Source organism: Dendrobium catenatum, unplaced genomic scaffold, assembly GCF_001605985.2.
Source record: "Dendrobium catenatum unplaced genomic scaffold, ASM160598v2 fragScaff_scaffold_593, whole genome shotgun sequence".
Taxonomy (NCBI): domain Eukaryota; kingdom Viridiplantae; phylum Streptophyta; class Magnoliopsida; order Asparagales; family Orchidaceae; genus Dendrobium; species Dendrobium catenatum.
The window spans coordinates 272,407-300,061 of NW_021319055.1; the positions used below are offsets into that span (position 1 = coordinate 272,407).

Genomic DNA, 27,655 nt, shown 5'->3' on the forward strand with positions numbered 1-27,655 from the left:
GTTAGGATTTAATGAAGACACAAAAATCAATTCGATCGTCTCCATAAGACATGTCAAATCATCGAGAAGAATTTTCAGAAGCATACCTGAATCCATTGAAATGCAAAATTAAGGTTTTCGGTCTTCCACGTTTGAAGCGACGTTCTCCAAGAGAGCGAGAGACCCCTTCTTTTCACTCAAGATGAGAAATGAGAGAAATGAGAACTACACCGCTTAAACTGGGGACCACGACCTTTTTATACTTTAAGTGTAAATATTTTATTTCAGTCCATCATTAAAATAAAATAAATACCTGGTCTCTACACAAATTAATTCCATACAAAATTTAAATGAGATGCCACATAAGCCAAATAATAATTTAATACTTAAATAGATCAAGAATTTAATTGGCTTAATTTTTTATAGCAACTAATGTATAAAACTGTATTTATATGTATAATAATATGGGCCAACTTATAAAAATTTCCCAACAATCAAGCAAGTGGAACTTCATAATTATGACAATAACAAACTCACAATAGAGTTGATAAACTCATCAATGACCATATATAAAGAATGCAATAGCTCCCCTACAACCTACATCAGATAACTCGCAGATACAAACGACGACCACCACAAGTACTAAATGATGTATAGTCAAATGTTGCAAATTATCAATCAACATGCATTGGGAGATTATTGATGAATGCAATCCATTCAACAGTCAGTGTTAGTATGCAAAGTGAATGTTCTCGATCATCCCTACAAATGTACAATGTCATGCCACAAATGATACAAAATGTTCATGAGCAAGGCATGAAGGACATTTAGCAGATGAACTAGCTACCTTACAACACTCCTACCATCAACATTATAAAATAGAAAACCATTTTCAATCTTGCAAGCATTGAAATAGGGGGGATGTATAGTTTGAGCCCGAACAAATATACAAGAATTAATTCTTACAAGCATTAGAAGACATGCAAGTATATGTAGTAGTTCACCAATCAACAATATATGAAGATCTGTAATGCGTACAATCTCTCTACTGACATAGATGTATGTAAAACATGCCCCCTGTGTAGATACATAAAGACATCAGTAAATGCAGTATTATGTAGTCAATTTCAGCCTGTAAATGAATACATCTACTTACCTAGATGCAGCAGTAGCGGATGTATTGAAAAGACCAAAAATCACAATAAAATGCATGAAGAATACGACAAGTTCAAGCACATACGATCCAAAGCAGGAGATTCGTTAGTGCACTATAATCCAACTGCAAAGAGCAACGAGTAATGCACGATAGTCTACTTGTACGAAGCAGCGAACAACTCTATTCAGAAGCTGCTACACCACCAGATCTGCAACTTTCGTACAAGCAGACAGAAGGCATCTACAATCTATAATGTCACGCCATCAGATCTGCAACCTTCGTATAAGCAGACAAAAGGTGTCTATAATCTACAATGTCACGTCACCGGATCTGCAATATCCATGTAAGCCGACAGAAGGTGTCTATAAATATTTTTAAAGTACTCCCGCACGTGCACTGTAGTTTCTATACACATAGGTACACTAAAAGGGGTAAAAGTAATCATAAAATTCACATGGGCCTCGACGAGAGTGTTATTGATACACACGTAACGTTTAGGAATGCTGCGTGGATTATTAAATTTGAACCTGATCCTCCTAAGTAGGTAAAAAGAAGTAGACAGGGTAGAATTGTAAAATGCCCCCAAACACCCTCATGGGTCCCAGTAAGCGTGTTGTGGAAACACATGTGACGCCTAGGGATGCTATGCGGGTCAATAAGTGAATTCAAGTTCGAATCCAATCTTCTATATGGATCAATAGGAGTCGACAGGGTTCAAACCATCAAATGAATATATGGTTGTGGCGGCCAGTATATATATTTAATACATTCATATTAGGCCTTCAAGGCCTATGATCAAGAGAATTCACTAATAAATGCATAAAGCTTTTGAAACTCGATCCTCTTAAGCAAGTAAATAGGAGTGGACAGGGTTTAAGCCATCAGATAAATATGCGGTCATGAAATTGACCAAAATGTTTATTCTATACATGCATATTAGGCCTTCAAGGCTTATAACAATATGAATTCACTAAAAAAGGCATGAAGCCTATGAAACCTGATCATCTGTCGATAACTTGATAGAGTCGACAAGGTCCATTCCAAATACTCAAAATGCCACTCCAAAAATCCCAAAATCTAAAAAATATTTAAAATTGAAATAAATCCATCAACACTTAAAGCAAAATTCATCCACCCTCCGCAACAGTTTACCGATGTGGACAAATTAAATTTTACTTTAGCTCATATAGAGTTTAATGCCTACTCAAAAATATCACTAGGATATATTCTAAAACAATCTTTTGCCAGTAAGGACATCGTACGTGTCTTCTAACCGACGGTTTTGTCTCCAAATGACACCGCAGGATTAACGGTTTTGACCCGGGCCCTCTTAACCAAGTGTTTTGCCGCCAAATGGCACCACGAAATACCGGTTATGACTAGAGCCAATACGTTCCTTAATGGCATCAAATCCTTGAGATATGAATCAATATGATATGATCAATAGGGCACAAAGCCCTATGTTAGCTAAGGTGAATTCAAATCTGTCCTCTTAGATAAACATTCACCCCAGGTCTACAAGATCCCCTTGGATGAAGCAACCCATAACTGCCGACAAGGATCCTTCTATTAGGTTTGGTCGACTACCTCCTCTGACTAAGTAGACCAGGGACCATGATTGCCCGGGACGATGGAACCACGGGATCTTGATCGGGTCCATCATCCATTCCCCCACCATCTACTTTAAGTGCAAGATGGGGGAATTTCCAATTTTAAATAATAAATCTCCAAATCTTCCAATCCTCCAAATTCCCAAATTCTCCAACTATATCTCAAACCCATGCTGCTACTATATGCCAGATAACACGTATTCTCTATATATTGATTGACGACTTGCCTTAATCGAAAGTTCTCTCTCGTTATCGAGAGGGGTAATTAACTATTGGTGCTTGCGCCTATAAGAAACCAGAACTCAGATCATAAAGTCCTCGCAAAATGAGGGTGAAATCTCTAGGCAGTGTCTTATCTACAAACCCATCTGCCTTCCAAAATTTATCACGAAACTTAGTCCGTTAAAACTCCCTCGGCGAAAAGAAAAAGCAATCAATGCGGGTAGAGGCCGGGGCCTAATTTTTTGAGCCCACAGAGAGCCAAACTCTATGTCAGGAGCTGGGCCATCATCGAAGGGATCAAGCCAGGGGTTCTTCTTGGCATGTGTTGAGAGGCTCGGTCTGTTGGATTTGGAAAGATGAGTTAGCTACGACGTGAAGAGGTTGAGGGGTGGAGAAGAGGTAATTAGAGGAGAGGAAGGGAGGCCGGAAGTTAGAGGATTGGGGATAATTAGTTTTATTAAGGTCATCGAAGAGAAAGGTTTGAGAAAGGAGATTTAGATTAGTGAGTGAGTTTTGTTTTCCTTCTTCGTTTTACCTTTTGGATTGGATGATGTTTGGGAAAAGTGGACGTTAGGATTTTTAATGTGTGGAGGAGATGGGATAACGGCTCGTTGATGTTGAAATGACCATGTGAACCCTCTCTTGTCTTTGTAGGTTGTTTTACTTGTTAAATATAAAATAGGGATGATAAAGGAATAAAAAATCAATGGAGTTGCGAATATAGTTATATAAGATGTGTCTCAGAATAATAATATTTGGTTTAACATAAAAAAATACATAAATAATGAACAAAAATTTATATTTACCTACCTCAAAGAAAATTCAATAATTTTCAAAATCATCAAAATCAAATTTTGATGAGTAAATTCAGAGTATATTTATCTTTATAATATATTATTAATCAATTAAAATTTACATTATAATATTGTGACCCATTTTTTATTTTATTTATTTATTTTGACAAGAAAGGACTTCTCTTAATACATTATTATAGGAGTACCCTACTCACTCAAAATTGTAATACTAATTTATCACATAATCAATTAAAAAACGGGCAAATACATATTACAGAAACCATATAATTCTTTTAATCTTTTTCTTTGTGAACCTTTATAAGGAAAAGTGTTTTTTTTTCTTCTGTGAAGAACATTTCATAAATATTTTAAACTTTAAGGATCACATATAAGCTTAAATATTCAGACATCTTTTGATGTAATGATTGAAATTTCATTAAGAAACTCTACAGTTAAGTGTGCTCATCCCACAAAAATTCTGGGAAAGATGACCTCAGTGAAAGTTATATCAACATGACAAAACTGTGGGCCCTTCGGCCAAAACGGATAATATCTCGATAGTTAATAATTTGGGTTGTTACAAATGGTATCAGAGCAATACACCAACCGGAAGATGAGAACTAAGTGCTATACAAGATAAATTGCTATGCCATGGAAGCCATCTTTTAAACCTTGTATGAGATAAAATGATACATGACGGGAGCCACCCCTTGAACTTGTAGGGACCACATCTAGAATCCTATCTGCATTGTGGACGATTCATGACTCGGATGGGCAATCATTATTATTAGCAATCAAAAGGCTGTATGCTAAACCTCTAAAAATTTATGCAACAAAATAATATGACAAACCAACCATCAATTCATGTCAAAATGAACACTTAGAGTTAATGTGAATAAATAAGCATATATTACATTTTACCATGAATTAACGCATACAAATAAATATCAAGGAGTACAGCCTTAACACAGAGGTGTATGTTTATCTCTTACTCAATAAAGAGTCGCTTAATGTCATAGAGCACAAGTAGCCCAACTTTTCAATCATGTATTGATCTTCTCAGTCTAAGTGGTGTTCCTAAAAATAAATCCTTGATTCAAATGAATTTAAATCAACCATACATTCAAGATATTACACCTTAAATAATTAAATAACTAGAATAACCAATAAAACATACTTTTGAAGTAAATGATTCTATAATCTCTCTTCCAATTGACAACAAATTGTTTAATAAATTTTATATAAAATATTATTGATGAAATCCCTAATATCATTTTTAAGAATCATTCTCATCAAAACCTTAAATCTATTAGCTATATAAATTTTATACTATATAATCTCTTACAATATCAAATAATTTTTGGAGACTAATAATACTAATGTGCGAAACATACTTAGAGTTGAATGCTAAATAAAGATGACTAAAATGTAAATATAAAATTAATAATATGTTAAATAAAAAATATTTTATTCTAAAGTGAAAGGAGAATTCAAATCTTAATTATATAGCTTTTTATTATAAATTTTTTTACAAAAATTATTTTAAAATATAGCTTTTTAGTATAATTATTTTTAAGTAATTAAAAAATAAAAATTAAATAAAAATATTAAAAATAAAATTATAAAAATGATGTCCCGACCAAAACAGCCGATATTAAATATATATAAATTTTTGAAAATCTGTTTTATATATATTCTTGATATATCAAAGAAAATTCGATTAATAAAATTTATAAAATACCCCTTTCATATTTTACTAAGGTCCCTCACGCGCATCCCAATTTCCAATAGCAGGCAGGGATCTTTTCGTAATTTAAACACCCCTTCCAAATAAAATTTGAATCCCTAATCCCCACCTCTTATATTTTGGCTCTCTCTCTCGCCAGTCGCCTCCTCACTTTAACCTGATTTCCTCCCGATCTCCACCAACTACAGCACCACTGATCCATCAAGAGAGAGAAAAAACATGGCTAGAACCATTGACACTAGCCTTCCTCTCTCTCTCTCTCTCTCTCTCTCTCATATTTTAATTTAATTAATCCGTTATTTATGCAAGAGATAATTTGTTGTGTTGATTGCTTTAAAAGCTGGTAGTTTTCCCTCTCTGTATGTGACATTTGGACCCACTTCCTTTTTTTTAAGTAAAAAAAAATTATTGATTAGAATTTATTAAAAATGATAAAAATTGTTATAGAATTATATAATGATAAATTTAAAAATTATTAGAGTAAATTTATATTACATTAATCTTAAAATAAATCTACTAATTTTTAAATTACTAGATTTATTTGTTTTTTTGGCATACTAGGAGATTTGAGCGCGACCCGATCTCTATTAAATTTATTTTAGTAATATAAAATTGTTAGTGTGTATCCCCTACATAATTTTTTTTTCATTATTTAAATTTTTTTTTGGGTTATAAGACAATATCAAAATTTGAGGCAGAGAATTGCGATGGAAATATTAGATTTCTTTTCTTACATTTTTTTTTACTGTTTTCTAAATTAATTTTATACTATCAAAATTATTAAATCAAAAAAATTTTGAACTAAGAAATTGCTTTAGAAAATAATAAAATGACTTTTTATGCTTCTTTAAGTAACTTTTTAATATTTTTTTTAATTTTGTATTAATAACCTGATTTAAGAAGCAATGAGAAAGTCGTCCCAAACAAAGCCTTAATATGTAGTGTTCTTTTATTGAAATCCTGTCACAATCACTTTATGCGATGAATAAATACTTTTTTTTTTATTACTGATATTCTCCCATATAGACTGAAAGTAAGATCTAAATCTTTTTTAAAGTGCATCATTATTTTTTTAAAAGCATTAAGGAGGTGATCTTGCTCTAATGAGCAGGCAATTTGGCTTAAAGAAAAGTAATTTTGATTCAAGTAGTTGTAATAAAATTATAAAAAAATAAGTAATAATTAGAAATTATTTGATATGAGGTAATATAATGTAAATTTTTATTTTTTAATTATTATGTACTTAAGATCTTAAATTTTAATATATTTAAAATATTTTTATTTTTAAGATAAGAACCCTCACAAGCTAATAAATAAATTAATATTGGCTTAAGCTCACCCATTAATTTGTTAAGCTAAAATACAATAATATTAATAAGCTTTTATGACGTTGTATGGGATTGGCTATTTATCAAGCTAATATAATGATTTAATTATCTCTTAACATTAATATTATGAAAATGATCATAATAAAAAAATATAAAATTTAGGTTCAAATAATAATCATAATAAAAATAAAAAATATAAACGGGATAATTCAACTCAATTAATATAAAATATATATTGGTGCCAATTGCCAGCTAAGGGCAGGCAGAGCCAGCAGAAACTTGCTGGAAAAAATTATAATAATTTAATAACTATAAAAATTTTATATTATAATTTAATTTCTTATGCGATAAGCAAAAGCCAAAAATAACCATCGTCGCCTGAGAGATTCGAACTCTCGCGGGGAAACCCCATGTACTTAGCAGGCACACGCCTTAACCACTCGGCCAAAGCGACGCAATATGGAGATAGTATGTCATATTTTATAATTATTAGTTTCCATTAATATTTAAATCTAAAACTTAAAAGTTAAATAATTAGTAGCACTTTTTCTTCATTAAAATTTTAATATTCAATTATATCTAATTGTAATCCTATTTATTTAAAATTTTAATATATAAATAATTATGCTCTATTAAAAATTTGTTAGAGCTCAAATTGAATAAAAAATAAATGGATACTTACACACAACATTGATTTTTTCATTATTGGAGGATTTATGAACTTAACACTCAGATTATTTATTTTTAATTATCTAATTCGTACATTTATGTTGGCAAAAAATTTTCAAAAAAATAGAAAGTTGCTAAAAATGAAACAAAAATATGATTTTAATGCAAATTTTGATATCATAATAAGGATATAAAAAATTAGAAACAAGATGATATTGAAATATAATATAAAAATTAAGGGAGGTTCACATATTTACCATACAATTCTTATATATTTATAAACCTGACCCCCAAATATTTTTATTTAATTATATATTATTTTAATACAACAATAACATCAAAGTCTTTATTCCGCCAAGTGAATATTTTTTATCTATTATATCTCGATAAGAGTCAAATTTTCATTTAAATCTAATTAAAAAAAAAGTAATTTCTATTCTTTTACATTTTAGCCAAATCTTTTTAGAATTATCTTTAAATTTTTCAACATAGGCTGAATCTAATACATCAACTCTGCTAATCAGTTCATTATAACTACTCCAACCTATTTTTTATCTATACTTATTTCTTATTTTATCTCTAAGTATAAAATTATTTATCTACATGAGCATCCTCATCTATGCAATACTTAACTTAGTATATATTATTTTACTATTTAAATCAAATAAAAAATTTGCATAAAAATAAATATTATTTTAAGTAAACTAATATTAATAATAAATTGGTGTACTATAAAATCTTAAGTGTTATATAAATAAAATTTAAAAAGTTCAATATTAAATATAAATGCATAAATATTTAATAAAATGTATGTAAATTTCTCTTGTAATTTGTAAATAAATCAAGTGGTTTAAGATGGTAGGTTTTTTATTTAATTGATTTGGCTAATCCAAAGCCCTACTTCGAGCTGCCTTTGTCCCCTCCGATCCGTAATGCGGAGTAGATCAGTCGCGGCGCGAGGATTGAAGACTCTCTGATGGCGGAAGAAGCCCACGCCCCTTCAGCGGCTCCGGGACTCGCTGGCCAAGAAGAGATCGAGAGATTACCTGTAAGTCGTTTTACAGTTCCTCTCTCCGATCTCGATTTTATTTCTGATTTACTTCCTCTCGACCTAGTTTCTTCCGTTAACTGAGCTCTAGTTTTACGGAATTTATGGCTTTTGGTTCATCGATAGTCCTCCCGTTTCTCCATTAGCAATCTCAGCCAGCGGGTTCACTTGTCTTCTCTTCTTCTTAAATTGTGCAAGTTGTTTATCTATTCTTCTGCTTATGAAATCATTTGATCGCGCAACGAACTTTTTGTTATATATATTTCTTTGCTTGATTGTAAAAATACATTCGAGTTGATCTTTTCTATCATTTGTTCGTTTAACTTGAAGGAGTTCTACTTTTATATTCTGAGTAAAGTCATTAAGCCATTTTACCGGCGGATTTATGTCCCATTATAATCTACTGGTTTTTGGTGCATTTCTTAGTGAGAAGGTATGGTTTAAAATTCCATAAATAAATAAAAGGGAACATTTCCTTTGGTTTTTTTTCTTAGAAAATGATTGGATGTTTGGGTTTTCCTATCTGTAAGTGTTTTTTTTATATGATATGTTGTTGTCCCATTCCTATGTTAGATTTGTGTTGACATTTCATGTGTATTGATAATGAAAATGCATTCATGCATTTAAAAGTATGAATTCTCGGCGCAATTACGATATTAAGAGCCATTAACTAATTAAAAAAATGATTATTTGTTTTAGGAGGTCGAGGTTAGATATGGTTGACCCTTATCCAAATCACATTAAAATTTATTAGGCTTAGATTAGCACCTACATATGAGATTATGTTCAAGCCAAGTTTGGTTTGAGATCAGTCACATATTCTGGATTTCAGGTCAACCCAATCCAACTGCATGTAGGAAGATAGTGAGTTTAACTAGATGAGTGAGGTGAGGTAGGGGGGATGCTAGGACTTGCTTGGTAGAATTATGAAAATTTCCCTTGTTGTGCTGGAACAAGGTGATGTAGAGAAGGTAAGAAGCAAGTAAGGATGTTCTTGGAGAGGAAAATTGAGATAGTGAGCTTGATATTCTTCCCTCTGATGCTTTTATTCTCTTCCCATGATTATTTTTTTGACTTATTCCTTGCCATTGCTTCCCTTCCTTGGCTCTCTTCCTTTCCACTGTACTTAAATGTGGTCTTTTATGCTTTCATAATATTTCTTCAAGTTTTTTCTGGACTGTGTTCCACTGATTCTGCATCTTTCCTTCCTTTTCTTGCTACTTGTGATGTCTTATTCCTTTGCTCATCATATGTTTTTTGGAGCCTTTTCTACTTTCAACAGAAGGTTACTCACAATTACTTCTTTAATGTATTTTTTGTGATATATTTTGCCATGCTTTATAGTATTATCTACATTCCGCTGGACCAAAATTTTCTCGTCTTATAATGTTATGCTTCTGAACTATTAATACTTGCCTAGATTTTGTCTTTAAACCTATCTTTGGTGCTGATAAAAACAATTTCCGATTCTTTGTATTTGTATCCATAGTGTGTACTCCTTCATTTTCTTCTTAGTTTTATGCCATTGACCTTGTACTATCCCAAGAAGTTTCATATGTTTGTTTGTTTGCCTCATCTTCTTTTGTTCTTCAAGCTTTGCATTTTTGTCAAATTTGTTAGAACTGGGAAAGTTAGCACTGATTTCTCCTAGTTCTTGAGCTTGTACTAATGATAATGGCTTCAATGATTTAAGTGATATTCTAGAATCATAAACTCATAACTCATAGTATATTGACAAACTATTTTTAAACTGTTATCCGCCCAAAACTCAAATGTAATGGAAGGATTGGCTAGGAAGAGATAAAACATGAAGGCTCGGATAGAGAGAAAGAAGTGATCGGAGGGGTTGTGGCTGCATTACTTGTATAGGTTTCTGCTGCTATCTTTAGTTATCTTCGATGCTTCAACCATCAAGCCAAATCTACTACTAGGTGGAGCTTTCATTCTTTAATACGTGCAAAAATCTGGATGGAAAGCCTTGAGTCTTGCCTCAGCTGTTTTACGATGATATTTAGGCATTCAACATTCTGTTTGGAAGTTTCAATTAGAAATTCTTCTCAGCTGCACCTATCTTTCTTAAGAGTAACTTGAGCTTATGCCATCTTCATAATACCTTGGATCTTGTTCTTGTCCATTCTCAGATTGAAAGTCAAGATTTTTCCTGGTTTCTTGATTATTTTTATTTTTAAAATTTAGTTGAATAAATTTTGTTTTTGATTTCACCTACCTAGGAGGATTCCTAATGCCTATGAGGTACCGAATGTGTGTATGATGGTGGTGCTGGCTAGTATATCCTCTTCATTTTTTGCAGAAAGCTTGATTCCTTTTTGTTTGCACTGGTGATTGAAAGTTTCATAAATGTTTTGTCAAAAGTGATGTTAATTGGCTTTTCATTAAGCTTGGTTAGACACCTTTATATGCGGATGTTGTTGCTGGTTAATTGGAAGCTATTTTAGATTTCCTAATAAATTTAAATGAGAAAGAGAAAAGCTATTCCGGCAAACTTTTAAGTGCATATGGCAGTTCCTCTGTTTTTAACCACCAGTAGCTCTCTTCCATGTTGTGCGCATTAGCACTTTGCATGTTGTACCTTAAAGCATGTTTAACCATGCACAGGTTATTATTGCATAATACCCAGTATTTTGCAAGGTCTTCTATCACACTCCATAATGATGGTTTGCATAATTGGACAAGAACCACCCTTATTGATACCTCATCATTATCTATTGTTTTTTTTAGGGGTAGTAATAATTCTTCTTTTTAGACTTTTGTTGTTTGTTTGCTTGTTGAGATACTATTAATACTAAATATATAAAACCATGCAAGGACTAGTTACAGACTTCATGCATCCGTTATGCTTTAGATTGTTAAAACTGCATGCAATGCTTCTTTTGATGGTATTTTGGTAGTTTTGAAATATCCACTATTCTGTGATTTTTTTCCAGACTCAAAATAGTTTACAAAGTACTAGTGAGGATGCTTCTCAGCAGCAACCCCCTTTGGTACACCCGTCAACTGTACCTCTGGTGATGCCTCCACAAAATCCAGACCAAAGTGATTATGGCCCTGGCCTCTATGCTATCCCTACTTATTCACAATTTATGGGGATGATGCCTGGGTTTCCTCCTAGCACACTTATTCCTCTTACCTTTAAGATTCCCACGTAAGTCTCTCTGTTATTTAAATATTAATCCATATTCCTTTAATTTTATAGTCTGTTCTAGCGATGGATGCTTTGCTGTACAAATTAAGAAAATGCACTTGCATTGTTTACTTCCTGCCACATGACATGGACATAAATTTTGAATTTTTATTGTCTTAGGTGTTTGAGTTATTTTATATAGTCTAGATTTCATTAATTTAATGGATTATTCTGGTCAATATCATAAAATTTATTTGGAATTAATTAATGATTTGTTAGCAGTTTGTTAGAAGTTTATTTAACTTGTTAGTAGTTTGTTAGTTTGTTTGCACTTTGTTAGTGGTTTGCTATTCTGTTCATTTATAAACATTGGAATTTTGAGTCATGTTAGATAGTTTATGGTATGAAGAAAAGTTTCATTATGGATTTGGACTCTTGTTCTCATCTATTTTGATATTTTAATCTTCGATCACATGTGAGACTCGAAAGTTTTCAAAGGAGGTCATCTCTTCATACAATCATTATGCTTGTCTATCTTGTTACTTTACATAATCTTTTATATTTTCACACTTATTATTTCCTTCTTTTATCTATTTCTCTGTATCAAATCATTGTTCATGGAAAATCATTGTTCTTCATGTATAACAAATTCTTTAACCCAAGTTCTCTCTCAGTAGGGCCCTCTTCTTTCTCGCTCTATAACACTCCACTAAGTCTATTTATTCGCCAGATAATTTTCCCTACTCAAATTCAAATTTGAATTAAAATGCCAACAAACCACCATCTTATCATCTAAACCTCCTTGATTTCCTCCAACATACTGGGAATCCTTCAAAATTTAAATTCATCATACTCATGTTGTTGCCAACCTTATCCAACCCAAAAAAAAAAAAACAGTAGAAATGAAGAAAATCATAGGAAAAAAGGAGGAAAAAAGAAGAAGATTTTTTTACTAGATTATACAAATCAATTGTGAATTTTTGTGAATATCAGCAAGCTACTCCAACTTCTACAAAGGTCATCCATCTTCAAAAGCGTTAACAAAGTCAAGATCCTATTGTTAACATTTAAGATCTTAGTTGGAAGTGTGGATTGAAACTGTGTTATTGGCTAATCTAGTGCCATGCTTGGGTTTAGCTGTAGGAATATCCACTAAATTATTTGAATCTCATTGCACACCTTTACTGGCGTTTGTTGAGACTAAAGTGCTAAATACGACATCAACCACATAATATAGCTAAGATTTATTTGACTTTGATATGCACTTGATGCTCACACGGACACATGCGTGAGCACGGGCATATATATATATTTGTTTTTTAATTTCTCGTTGATTTATCTGAATTTATTCAATCATTAAATTATTATTTGGATTATAATTCTCACATTTACTAATTTCCATCAAAAGAAAATGAGTTTTTTTTTGTGTATTTCGTGGTTTATGATTTTTGAGACCCAAGTTTACTTGTGAATCCATAACTAGTTTCATTATGAAACCATCACGCCAAACCGGTATGCATCAAATTGTAAGACATGGATGACTAGTGGAATTATCTTCAATGATATATCTTTTTATCCCATTAGCAAACATGTCCTTCGTGTATTTGTCATCCAAGGATACACTAAAGATGGTGAATATGCATTTGCATTCAAAGCTTAGGTTTTTTTGAGATATTTATATCAAGGAATATTTAAAAGTAGAGGCAAGTTAGACATTATTTAAGATTAGCTTCCCTCTTTAGCTATGCAAAATGATCTGAGTGGTTTTATGCATTTTTGCATTCCCACTGATTATAACCCCATTACCATTGTATGAAAATAACTTAGATAATTTATTGGGGTTGGCGGCCACATGATTATCTGCGCCAAAATCAAAGTTTCATGTTATTTCTGTGGGATGAGAACGTCATTTCTCTCATCCCAGTGCCTCTCACATAAACTTTTTTACATTTTCCGAGGCCTCGTTCTCATCTTTTCCAAAGGGCCAACAATTCTACTTGGCTTGATTCTCATGTGTTGTAACATCGATGGTTCTTCTGGTACGTCCACAAATATTTCATCTAGAATGCCTTTCTCTTTCACGGTAGCTATGGTTGAGATAGTTGTTGGTGACTAAAACTTCATAAGAAGCAGTGTTTGTGTTGTCTTGCAAGGGTCTTTTGAAACAAGATTATCAAGTTGAATGTGGTTCTTTAATGTTCTTTTTGCAGTTGCATATTAGACTTACATGAGTGTTGATTTGATGTGCTCAATTCTGTTTCCCTTCCTAGAAATATAATATCACATTCTGATTATGGTAAAATAGTGTGTTTTCTTTTTCCAATGATCAGTTTATCTTCATCTACCATAGAGTCCATAGATATATTTGTCAAGTGATTTAAGACCTTGCATGGGAGTCACAATAAAGATTACCTGGTTCCAGTAGGCATTATTTTTACAGCTTACGTATCGTATTGCTTTACCATGCAAAATACCAGGAGAACAAACTCTTCTGGCACTGGTGGTGAGGAGCTGGGACATGAGGCAAGACAGCAGCAAGGGCCACAAAGACCAGTAGTTGTGAGGAGATTCCACTTCGCATTTCAGCTGGATTTGGCTCTCATCATTAAGCTAGCAGCTGTTGTCTTTCTGTTCAGTCAAGAAGGATCGAGGCAGCGGTTAATTCTACTGGTTCTATTTGCATCTTTCATCTATCTGTGAGATATTTACTAATCATTCTGAAATTAATTTAAACGCTTTGAGTGAATGAGATTGATTCAGGTTTCCAAATGCTACAGGTATCAGACTGGAGCCCTTACCCCTTTGATCCGATGGATTCGAAGAGGTGCAGCGCCTCAACTCCGTCCCGCCGCCCATCCTGAGCAACCACCTATGAGGCATTTTGATGGCATTCAACCTGCGCCTGGTAATAATCTTTTGATTATTACCCTAAAGCTTTCTAGTTGGAGTAAAAAGTAGAATTAATATAACCAGTACCACACTTTCATTTGATTATGCTTGAGATTGTTGTTAGAAATAAGTGAGAAGGGAAGTACCTTGTTCCTTCTCATGAAATTCTAAACATGAGAACAATTTAGAACAATGTGAGTTTACAAAGAACATATAAACGTAAATTTGACTGAAATCAATAGAAGAAAATGCATAAATTTGGCTGGAAATATTAATGAAATGCATCTGAGATAAAAGGGAAGAATTTAGAACTTTGTATATTTTTCATGGCAGCTAGCCTTGTTTACTGTCTTCATGGTGAAAAATTATTTTGTGCGGATCCCAGACGGCATCCGGAGACCTTTCAGAACGCATCATGTGATTTTTTTGTTTGGTACCGGTGCTCGTTACTGCTGTGTACCGGGTGATGTGGCGCGTTCTGATTGGTTTCCGGATAGTCCAATGTTCACACAATAATTTCTCCAAGGTGGAGAAAATAATTGTAAAAACGGTGTCTGTTTGGATTTGGATGAAAAACTATGCAGCTTCTCTGGAAACGTTACTTTTAAAAACCGCTAATAAACCCTTAAAAATATCAAACAAGAACTATATCCACACTTTATTTCCTTGTAAAAACTAATTTATTGGGACCAATTATTTGCAGAAGGAAATGTTGAAGCTGATAACCAGAATGATCATCCACCTGCTGTTGTGAACGAGAATCAACCGGAAGCCAGGCAGCGCAATCAAAACCAATTTTGGTATATTCTTAAGGAGATCCAGATGTTTTTCATTGGGTTCATCACTTCTCTTCTTCCAGGCTTTCATCATCACAATGAATAAATCTTGCCTCATCCATACAAGCATTTACTCAAAAAAAGGCACTTTCAAAGTCAAACAATGGCCAGGTGAAAAAAATGTTGATAGGGAAGAAATTTTTTTTCTTGATCATCAATGTCCTGCTTGTATGTTTTGACATCACATACGGTGAACTTCTATGGTAGCATTTGATGTACTTTGGACTGTTACAGTTATTGCTCTTTAAAATTTTAAGTTCTGCGTTTTAGAATCTCTTGGTTCCTAAACCAATTCAGCCAAGAATATATAAAACCTGTTATTCAGATTGGCAAAAAATGGAGATTCATTTTATTCTGGCCTTTGTCTGAGCATTTGATAATTTCATTTAATTTTAAAATATTGAACAAAAAATGATGGATAGGATTTTTCTTGGAAGTTTTATATTAGAATCTAAAAGTCGTGCCTTTTCCCATTTCTGCAATGAAGTTTTCTTCTTAGAAGAATTTAAAAAAAAAAACATATTATCGCTTTTCAAAATAGGACAGAAGCCCAATTGTCACAAAAGATATTAAATAGGTTAATGAATTAAGAATTAATCAATAAGCTTCATATTAATTTACTGGTAAATTAATAATTGTGATGAAAATACCAATTTTGAACAAACTTAGCTACTCAGCCATCAAATGATTGATTAAAATGCTATAAAGAGGTAAATTAGACTTCTTAATTAGTTAATTAATCAATTATTCTAATAAATTTAAAGTTAAATTGTATAATGAATTAGAAATAAATTAATAATTAAAACACTCAGTTGTCTTAATTGATCAAATTTAACAATTATGAGATTATATTTACTAATATGTTAATTATTCATAAAGCCAATCAATACTACAAATACTTTTCTATTAATTACAAATTGGTAATCTGTTGGGTAACAGAAAGAAATTTTGTTCAGATATGCATTCGGTCAGTGATCTTTCTTCTTCCATACCTTACCTGTACTGAAATTATTCTGCCTATTGATTGTAGTATTTTCAAACTTGAGAGGTACAACTTGCTTGATATATGATTTCCCAGGAAAATTTCTTCTCTCTCTGGGAAGAGGTTGGAGCTCTGGCAACCAATATGAAACGTATTCACCTTCAGGATCGTAAGTTTTTGCCTGGAAGAAAATCCATTTGTTATTGGGAACAACTTGTTTCTTGTTGAAGGTTCATGTGAATTATCAAAGACGATACTATGTAATATGTGAAGTTTTTAACGACACAAGGTGTGAAGCAATTGTGGAATCATGTAGGGGTTGGGGGGGTTGGCTCTCATCCCTTAAGCTTTGAGAAAAACTTTATTATGACAATGTATACAACAACAACAACAACAACAACAACAAGCCTTTATCCCACTACATGGGGTCGGCTAAATGAATCCTTTTTCTCTATTGTGTACTGTTAAAAGTCAAATTCTCGTATAAATCTAATTAGTAAATATCATTTCTAATATTCTCTAACCAACTCTACCTTTCTTAAAATAAGTCAAATCTAATACCTCTATTTTCCTAACCGGATCATTGGAAGGCCGTTGTTTTATATGACCAAACCATAAGGCGAGTCTCTCTAATCTTATCTTAAGCTTGAGCTACTCCATCCTTCAAGAATATATTCATTTTGTATCCTATCTCTAAAAGTAAAGCCCCTCATCCACCTGAGCATCCTCATCTCTGCAACTATTATGACAATGTATAATATAAAAATTTTCATTCAAAAATTTCCTACAATTATATATATTATAGAACCTTTATCGTTTGTTTCAGGGTCATGTGGATTACAAAAGATGATTACCATGTAAGATGTGATGCTAGCAACGACATTATACTTGTTTATACATGAGTATCTAAAGCAATGTTGGAACTAGGGATGGGCCGAAGATGACTCTTGCCCACTTAAATTTGAGAAGTTCTATGTAACTATGTAGGAGGATATGAAAATTTTACTAGAAATTAGAAGCTTTTGCCCCTTCACTTGAAATCCTAATGCCACCATTGATGTATTCATTATTGGTTTGAGGATACATGAATTGCAGTGTATATTTTTGCTAGAACTATTTAGAAGAGAGAGAACATACTTGCTTTGGGATGCTAAAATAACGGTCTTCTCTAGGATCATTGCCAACACCTGTTGAAACAAAAAAATACAACACTAAATTGGACTTATTCGAAAAAGATGGAGAATAATTCATGACATATGATATACAGTAGAAAGAGCCTATTTATGAGTAAAGAGAAGCGAGTGGTGGGAAGAAATCAACCTGCTCCATAGGTCCAGTTCCCATAGTTACAAATGGCAGGAACCAATAATTGAATACTCCCATCCTTTAAGGAAAATATGAATAAAGAATATTCCTTCAAGAAGAAAAGTGTAGTTGAATAATTCTGATAAGCACTTACATGGGTTTTGAATTGACAGAATCCAAAAGCCCGAAAGAGGCAAATCAAACTGACAACCCCAATTATTGCCCATATCGCAAGGTAATTAGCCACCCTATCAAAAATTATTACATATTCAAAGATTGTTACATACTCAAAGATTGGTTTGAAAGAAAGTACATAAAAGGATTTCACACTATCAAATGATGTTTTGATTCACCTAAATAAAGAATATACAAGTGATTATATCTTTTTTTTTTTCTAAACACAAATCAAAGAAGAAACAAAAGAGAAATTAGTGCAAAATGAATAATAGGAGACTGATTTTAAAGAAAATCTCGAAAATGTTAACCTAAGGATAAGAAGCAAAACTCAGCTCAAATTTCAACCCAAATTCCAGGAAATCAGCAGAAATCCCGTATACGTACCGATTCGGCGCCGGTTCATTCATTTCTCCGTAATACCTGCGCGAAACCGGCCTCGATCGCAGCTCTTTTGGCGTCGTTAAATACCAAGCGAAACAGAGCATTCGGCTCTCTGCTTCTCCTCCCGAAATCCACGAATCCTTGCATTCGACCTCCTCTGCCTCTAAGCCGACCGGAAGCTCCCGATCGAAAACCCAAAGCCAGACTTTCCACGATCTCCTTCTTCCCGCATCTCTTCCTCCCAAGCTCCTCCCTCTCCAAACCGTTGGTCTTCACCCATGGCCTTCCCGAGCTCCATCCGACCTCGATAGAGCCGGCGCCCGAGCTTCTACCTTCCGATCCTTGCTCGATCGCATCGTAACTGCAAGCAGAGAGAGAGATAGAGAGAGAGGGAGAGAGCTCCTTTCTCATACCTCCTCTCCAAGCCGAGACCTCCGATCGCTGCTTCCGATTCCATCCTAGCCGACCGACCCCGCTCCTGCAATCCAATCCCCAAACCGAGAGCTCTCCCACACCTCTCCAGCCAAATCCCTTAGCCAATTTTACTAAATATAACTAATTATTTTAATTAATTATAATTAATTATAAGTAAATATAATTAACTAAGGATAATTATAATTAATTATAATTGCCTCACTTTTACCTCGATCCACATGTCAACCCCGTGCAGGTATAACCATTCTAAATCCTAAAACTCTGAGAACCCGATTTCAACGCATGCGTCGAGACAAAATGACCACCTATACACTCTTTTCTTAGCGTGGTGAAAGGAAGTGCGTCACGATGCTTGCGACGAAGCGGGTAATCACCTAAAGTCCCTTCTTCAGAGTTCGTGGCACACCGGAAAATCGTCTATACACACTTTTCTTAATGTGGTGGGATGAGAACCCTCTGCGATGCATATGATGAAGTTGGGATACCTATAAGTACCCGCTTATGGGAAAATAACTTTTTTTTTTCTTTGCAACCGGTACCGAAGGCCCATACACGCTTTTCTTAGCGTAGTGGGGGATAAAAAAAAAATACACGGCCACGGTGTGCTCGTCCGAGAACACCTATCATACACGCTTTTTTTAGCATGGTGAGAAAGGCCTAGTTTCCTGTATTTTGCCTCTAAACCGGGGAGACGCCAGAAGGCTGCCGAAATTTCGGGTGAACGCCAAACTACACTTGGACATGATTGAACATATTTGAACAATAGAGGACATTGGCATCAAACTTGAACCCGAATATGCAATGAATTCAAATAAATTAAATCCAAACTTAAACCAAATGAACTCAAAGTTTAATCAAATGATGAAAACTTATAAGATTGGACTTATAAGCTTGAACTTGTGTTTTGAACTCGATCTTGAACTCAAATGAACTAAATACTGTTGACATAAACTCGGACATGGACTTTACAAGATCATAGGGGACTTTGATTTGGGACTTGAACTTGAACAATTTGAGTAAGGACTTGAGCTTGCTAGTTGAACATTTGGACACAAAATGATTAACAAAATACTTGAATCCAAATGAAATAAGTTCAGACTTGAACTTGATTGGAATACTAAGTGAATATAACAGAAATCTTTTGGGCTCTAACCCAAATGAACAAGGGACTTATATTGAAACTTCGCCGGACTTGAGCAATCTATGAATGACATGAACTTGATTGAATCAAGTACGAATCATATGAATTTACAATTTGGACAACAGGGGACTCAGCTTCAAGCAAATGAAAGCTTCAAATGTGTATCATAATCCATACATAAACCTATAATGAGTGAAAACTAAAATGCAAACAAGGACTTGTGACATGAGGCGTAAGTCATACATGAATGATGAGCAATCAATAATATACCCAACAAGCCATTTGGATGCATGCAATTAGAAGCTTGTGATGGATATGATGACATGTTATTCATCATATATGCTCACAAGTAAAACAAGAGAGTTGTGAAGAAAATAATCTCCTTGGTACCAAGCAATCATTAATTGACAAACACATGTGACAATCTCTTGTGAATATTAAGAGACATGCGACAAATACAAGCACTATAAACCATGTAGTAGGAGGCAATAACTGATACATCTTCCTTGCGAGCAATGTCAAAATACAAGCAAAAGTATTCAACCCTTGCAAGCAATGGTGATCAACATATGATGGATGTAGATATATGTTGGCAATGACGGAAGACTCTTTTCTATGCCTACAGTCGTCCACCTACAAGTGAAAAAGAGCATCATATGTGGAGAGGTTGACAATGAAATGCGACTCGCCTATGGTATATGAATACCTTATTCTATTGCAAATGAAAGAGTCTAATGATGTTGTGAGAGACATATCCCAAATTAAACATGCTCAGTGCAATATATGTGAATGTTAGGATACTCCTACGATCAACAAACAGTCTGGTGCTAAGCAAATACCTCAAGCAATAGAGGAGCTCCAATATATGCAAAGATCTATCCATAAGCGGTGCAGTGATATGATCATGAGTAAAGTTTGGAGATCTAAACATCTCTATAAAGCATGAAGAGTGTGCAATGCTTGCAATGCAACATCCATAAAGACAGATGGCCCAGAAGATCTGCAATACATACAAGTCCAGGAATACAGATGTGAGCACCATATACCTTCTGTAGGTAGATGTAGAAAGACTTCAGTCAGTATCCTGTAGTCAATTTTAGCCTGCAAATGAAGACATCTACCTACCTACAAGCAACACTAGAAGAATTGCAACAAATACAACAATCTTCTTGCAAACATAGATCAAATTGAAAGGATAACCACATGATTACAATCAATCAATAGCATAGAGCTCTCAAGAAATTTTGGGAGATCTTCAAGCTAGTCAGAATGCAAATGAGTGTGAAGGGGACTTAATAGATGAAATAATTGTTTTATAACACTCAAGCAATCTACATCAACATACAAACAAGCACATTAATCTACATGCCAGCAAAGATAAAAGATCTGCAATACATATAAGCTTTCTACAAAGATAGATGTATGTGCCATATGCCAGTTATGGGTAGATGTAGAAAGACTTCAGTAAATGAAGTATTCTGAAGTCAATTCCAATCTGTGAAGGAATACATCTATCTGCCTACTTATAACAGTGGCTGATGTACTACATGAACCAAATACCACAACAAATTACATGAAGAATACAATAAATACAAGCTCCCACAAGCTTCTGCTAGCGCCCCACTACGAATATTACATACAATCTACGAATAAACGCCACTGGATCCACAACATTCATGCAAACGGACAAAAGACGTTTACAAATATTTTAAAATACCCCCACATGTGCACCGTAGTTTGTATACACATAGGTACACAAGGGATAAATGCAATCACAAAACAAGCAAGGGCCCCGACGAGCGTGTTATTGGTACACACGTGACGCCTAGGGATGCTGTGCGGGTCAATAAGTGAATTCAAGTTTGAACTCGATTCTTATATGCTGATCAATAGGAGTCGACAGGGTTCGAACCTTCAAACAAACACACGGTTGTGGCGACTGATGTATTTATTTTAATACATTTATATTAGACCTTCAATGCCTATAATCAAGAGAATTCACTAATAAAGGCACAAAGCCTATGAAAACTGATTCCCTATCGCCTATCGGTAGGTTGATAGGATTGACAAGGTTTAGTCAATGAATGACTTCGCCACCCCGATGATGGCCGTGTTGAACGAAGATCTCAACAGGAGGGGTTCACAACATCTTCAAGTGCCTCCTAAATTTCCAAATTCTCATCAAAACTCCACAAAGATTTCCCAAAATTACAGAAAATCCAAAAATCAAAATATTTAAAATTAAAATAAATCCATCAAATCACTTAAAGTAAAAATTCATCCACCTTTCACAACAGTTTGTCAAGGTGGACAAATCTGAAAATTACTTCAGCTCACAAAGAGCTAATGCCTAGTCGAAAATATTACTAGGATCCATTCTCAAACAGTCTCCTACCAGTAAGGACGTGATACATGTCCTCTAACCGGCGGTTTGCCGCCAAATGACACCGCAGGATAAACAGTTATGACCCGGGGCCCTCTGAACCGAGTGGTTTTGCCGCCAAATGGTATCACGAAATACCTATGGCCAGAGCCAACATGCTCCTTAATGGCATCAAATTCTGAGATATGAACCAATAGGATATGATCGATAGGGCACAAAGCCCTCTGTTAGCTAAGGTGGATTTAAATTTGTCCCCTTAGATAAATATTCAACCCAGATCTACAAGGTCCCCTTGGACGAAGCAACTCATGGCTGCTGACAAGGATCCTTCTATCAGGTTGGGTCGACTACCTCCCTGACTAAGTAGACCAAGGACCACGATGACCCGAGACGACGAAACCATAGGATCTTGATCGGGTCCATCATCCATTCCCCCACCATCCGCTTTAAGTGCAAGATGGTGCAATTTTCAATTTCAAATATTAATCTTCAAATCCTCAACCATTTCCAAAACCTTTAAACTTCCAAATCCTAAACCCATTGTTGCTACTATATGCCAGATACCACGTATTTCTATGTATCTGATTGATGAATAGCCTTAATCGAATGTTATCTCTCTCATTATCGAGAGGGGTAATTAACTATAGGGGCTTGCGCCTATAGGAAACCAGAACTCAGATCATAAAGTCATCGCAAAATGAGGGAGAAATCTCTAGGTAGTGTCTTATCTACAAACCCATCTTCCTTCCAAAATTTACCCCGGAACTAATTCGGTTAAAACTCCCCTCGCCGAATGAAGAAAAAGCAACAGTGCGGGCGGAGACCGGGGTCGAATTTTCGGAACCCACAAAACAACTTGGTGAAATTCCTATATACTCAAATGGAAACATGAACTATGAGGAAAGATGAGTTTAACCCCATCCATTTCCCAATCACCAAGGCAAGGACATGCCAATCATGCTAGCTTGTCTTGCAAAAAGAAATTCTCCGAACTCCTACTAGAAGTGTCTAAGTAGCCAAATAAACACAAGAGGTCAAAGAAGAAAAGAACGATAATTCAAACAATCATTAATAGCCTTGCTATTAATAAAGCCAATTTCCAAGATCATCTCCATCCTTGCTTTGGCATAGATATTTTTAATGCTAATTAAGGAATGTTTTCAACACATTAGAGTACTTACAATAAATGAAAGCAACAAATTGGAGCTTCTGGATGCAGCAATTGTACAATGTGATTTGCAAACTAAATCCAAAGCATGTGTACTATTAGAATCATAGTTTAAAATGATTACAGATGTACATGTAGGCTCTGGCAACAATAAGGAGAGTGCTCATCCCCGGTTTAAGTAGAATCGTATAGGAAGACACATTTGTAATTAGTGGGAAGGAGACTGCCGCCAAAAGAAGTTTGACTTTATGAGCCCAACAACCAATATCTAGACTTGATATGGGCATGAATCTCGAGTAAAAAAAAGATATAAAACTTTTAAAATTAAATTTAGGACCATCCAAACTATTATTTTCAAATTGAATACATCGACTAGACAAACACATCGACACTACAAGTGATTCATTTCGACTCCAAATGAGCTCAAATCAAGCATATGAAACATGTATGGAAACTTCAGAACATTAATTTAAGAACAAAACTATCTCAAATTATGATATGCTAATAGTCAAATCGAGTAGCTTGACGAGGCAAATATAAGATCATTCGATTATGGCATCATTAAGACACTTAAATATTTGATAAATGATTGATAATCAAGGGGATCAATATGAATCGTGCAATGGACTGTTTTAAATTTTGGTCAAATTTATCAAAATAACTTTCTCAAAAATGCTATAACTAGAGCCTCATTCTCTACATGAAGAGGAGGTTCAAGAGTTAAGAGAGCTGATCAATATTTATTTCCGGCAATCATTTTAGACAATCACCATTAGCAATTGCAACTCACATTATCAGATTTCTGTCATCCGACTATTGTCATTTAACAATAACATATAATCCTATCATTGGGTTTTAACTATTTGCTCGTAGACATGTGATTTTTGTAATTTGTACAAGGAGAATCAAATAATTATGCTCAAGTCTATATAATCTTATCTTCTTCAATTAGGAGGAATGAAGGATTCTTACAATATATAGTGGATTATTACAAATATGCCACGCTTCGTGGTTGTTCCCAATCTTGAAATTTTCACGTAAAAATTTATGATTTCTCACAACTTTCTGTGTTAGATTTTTGTACAAAGTTAAGATCTAAAAACACAAACTCTATTGTTGTAAATTTTCTAGCAGGTAACAAAGCTATAAGGTGAAATTAAAAAAAAAAAAGCCTCCAAATCATTCCCAATGTAACCAAATCCAACTGATTAAAAAACAGACCAGGTTTTCAAAAACTGGAATAGAAAAATTAAATGGGTATGTAACTTCATCCTGCATTTATATGCTAAAGGAAATTTAGTGACGAGAATAATAAGAAGAATGCAAGAAAGCAATTGTGTGAACCACTAACAGCTTGCCATTCTCATCAACGATGGAACCAAAAAGTTTCCTAAATGGTTGGTGGCTGGTGGTATCACGGGTTATAAACAATGGAAGTTCAGGTCTATAATCTCGTAACATAGTAGTTCACTTTATTTCTATAAAAACTGTGGAGTTGGCGATACTGGCATCCTTGTACACAATAGCACTGAAAGGCGTATGAAACTTAATCCATTGATAACTTAATACTAATTTTTTAAGTCTTCAAGAAAATGTAATTATTTTCATAAATCCACAGGTTAACGAAATCATTGAAACTATTATCACAGAACACAGTAAATATTAAAAAAAAAAAAGCCTCTAAGCAACTATTAGGACCTTGATTTTGTCAAAGCTCCTTGAAAGCAATAAAAGTTTTCATCATGCATAATAAGATAGAGAATATTTTACAAAACCAGGAGATTCCTTTGAAGACTCATTTGCAGAATACCTATATAATAAATAATGGTGCCTACAAATTAGATCTAAGAAGTTAAGACGTGAATTCTAACCTTCCATAATAAGCAGCCCAGTGAAGCGCAGTCCTTCCACGTGCGTCCCTAAAACTTGGATTTACACCAGCAGAAATGATTGAAGTCATTGCCCACTCATAACCAAGAGCAGCTGCCAAATGAATAGCTCCTTGGCCTTTATCATCGAGAATATTTGGGCCTTTGCCATCTTCATGCAATTTGCAAACCAGCCATTCATAGAGTCTTCCTTTCAGTAACTTCTCAAGCAACGCATCCCTGAGATTCCACAGATGTCCTTGACAAGTTTTGGTCTCCTTTTCAATCTTTTCCCACCCAGGTTCATCATCAATCAACATATGAGCCAAACTTTTCTTTACAATGCACTTGGCACAATTTTCAGTGGAGCATAATAGCCTTTTCTTATCTGAACCTAGGGATAACATCTTTGCAAATCGGATTTGGAGGTACATTTCATCTTCTGATTCATTCTTGAGAGATTCTGATATTGCTGTACCTGTCGGATTTTCTCTATATTCAAATTCTCTAACCTCACTGCATGCTAATCTATTGCTGCAGGTAATGTAAAATGGCACTCGTCCAGGACTGTGTGGAGGGGCTTGACAACGGATGGCATTTGTTGTCAACACCTGAGCTGAAACCTCAACTTCCCCAAACATGCAACACCACTTTATACTACTAGGTTGTACTCCACCAAGAAACACACCTGAGATTAGAACCTGTACAAAGTTATGTTAATCAAAGAAGATGCCATAGGAAATCGTTGGCAAACTAATAGTTGAATTACCTAAATAGACCTTTGCGGTTTAGTATCCAGCAAGAAGCAAGCAACAGTATGGGTACATACCTTGGTTTCATCCCCAGAATAAGCCCAATCAGGAGAGAAGTCATCAATGCTAAAGAGCTGCTCCTGTGAAAGCAAAGGAGTCACTGAATCAACATCCAGCTGAATATGCCGAGACAAACCGGAAAATACCTTATCATTTTGAGTATCAATAGCATTCCAGTTAGAACATGAATCTGAAGCCATAAGAATATCACTACAGTCATTGCCTAGTTCCTTATCCATCCATCTTTCAAAGCTGCCTCCAGGATCATTATCATATATATCCATTCCTAAAGAATTCTTAAAAACAGTAGGAACTTTTTCTTCTTGTTCATTCAAATCAGATGGAGGTGCTAAATCTAATTGATTGTCATGGAATATTTCATATCTTTGAACAGAATCGTTACTCACGCAATCTTCCACAGAATGATCAGCAACTCCAGCATTTTCCTCTTCAACCTGAATGATATACAACAGGTTATAACCTTAAATGAATATATAAACAAAAGGTATTTATTCCACAATAGCATCCCACAGTCAAAAAACACAAAAGAAAAAATCCTAAGGCTTCATTTTTGTCTATATATTTTGCATCCACAGAAAATAAGTCGTAGTTTGAAAATATTACTGCAGAGGAGAAGAAATCTAGAAAAAACAAGGCATTTCAAAATAAGTAGAAGCCCTTAAAGTCAACTTATGTCTACTTGAAAACCCAAACAGTTCCAATCAATACTTTTATGAGACAATAAATAGGACTCAGGTATTTCAAGATACAATAGAATGCTAAGATCCACCTACATAGGAAACAAAGAAAAAACTACAGGCATGTCCTACGGCACTTGGGACGCATATCATATCATTTATAAAAAATTGGACCTGGGTATGATCAAATGTAAATGAAGACAGGTGATGAATGGAAAGTAGCTTTCAAAAGATGAAATGACTTATATGAGTGGGTAGTGATGCATTTTTGTCTTTCCAATGCTCCAAGCACTTTCATGCATTTGGTGACACGAGTGTGTAGACAATTTATGGAAAAATTTGCAGTTGTATACTTCGATGATATCCTAGTACTCAAACATCATTTATGTCAACTTTTTGAAGTTTAACGACTAAAAAAGTTGTATGTAAATCCTAGTAAAGACAAATTTTTAACAAACGACTAGTTTTCTAGGTCATGTTATCTATGAGGCTGGGATAAAAATAGACCAAGGTTCAAGCCATTTTAGATTGGCCTTTACCATAATCATTCACCGATTTACAAATTTTCAATGTATTGATGTCCTATTATTGATGATTAATTAAGAATTTTTACTTAGTGGTTGTGTTAGACCGATCCTATTACAAGAGGCGGACAGGTTCTGCTTCAAACTTCCGCCCCCTTTTTGGGCTGGAGTCCAACAACAATTAGAGAGGAAATTAAGGGAGATTAGGAGGGAAAATTCAAAAGAGGGATTGTTTTGGGATTTGCATTATTTTTGTAATGCTTTAAGTAGGTTATTTTCCTAGTGTTAGGATTATGTATGTGTTTGCTCAAATTATAATTTTCTAGGAGGTTTAGGCTCGAGCCGGGAGCTAGAAATTTGG

At 34.3% G+C, this 27,655-nt stretch overlaps 2 protein-coding genes, 1 long non-coding RNA gene and 1 other non-coding gene across 4 annotated transcripts in view; 1 reads left to right on the plus strand and 3 right to left on the minus strand.

Moving 5' to 3' along the window:
- Nucleotides 1-7,208: 7,208 nt before the first annotated feature.
- TRNAS-GCU lies at nucleotides 7,209-7,290 on the minus strand. The gene has a single exon. It is a non-coding gene; the product is annotated as a tRNA-Ser (tRNA).
- Nucleotides 7,291-8,393: 1,103 nt separating this feature from the next.
- Nucleotides 8,394-15,772, plus strand: LOC110102300. The gene is made up of 5 exons (XM_020830582.2): nucleotides 8,394-8,553; nucleotides 11,499-11,716; nucleotides 14,173-14,391; nucleotides 14,473-14,600; nucleotides 15,288-15,772. The coding sequence occupies exons 1-5, from the start codon at nucleotides 8,482-8,484 to the stop codon at nucleotides 15,464-15,466; spliced, it is 816 nt and encodes a 271-aa protein (XP_020686241.1). The 5' UTR covers nucleotides 8,394-8,481; the 3' UTR covers nucleotides 15,467-15,772.
- A 1,766-nt stretch (nucleotides 15,773-17,538) lies between these two features.
- Nucleotides 17,539-17,754, minus strand: LOC114579641. Its single transcript, XR_003700738.1, has 2 exons — nucleotides 17,723-17,754; nucleotides 17,539-17,589 (listed from the first exon to the last, which is right to left on the minus strand). It is a non-coding gene; the product is annotated as an uncharacterized LOC114579641 (long non-coding RNA).
- A 2-nt stretch (nucleotides 17,755-17,756) lies between these two features.
- The window catches only part of LOC110102307 (calmodulin-binding transcription activator 1-like), a gene marked incomplete at its 3' end in the record, with an annotated part of 62,475 nt that continues 52,576 nt past the window's right edge, over nucleotides 17,757-27,655 (minus strand). The window contains exons 8-10 of the mRNA XM_020830593.2: nucleotides 26,090-26,527; nucleotides 25,264-25,961; nucleotides 17,757-17,955 (exon numbers count right to left, since the gene is read on the minus strand). Of these exons, the coding sequence (XP_020686252.2) occupies nucleotides 17,757-17,955; nucleotides 25,264-25,961; nucleotides 26,090-26,527 (1,335 nt within the window). The remainder of the gene's footprint in view (nucleotides 17,956-25,263; nucleotides 25,962-26,089; nucleotides 26,528-27,655) is intronic.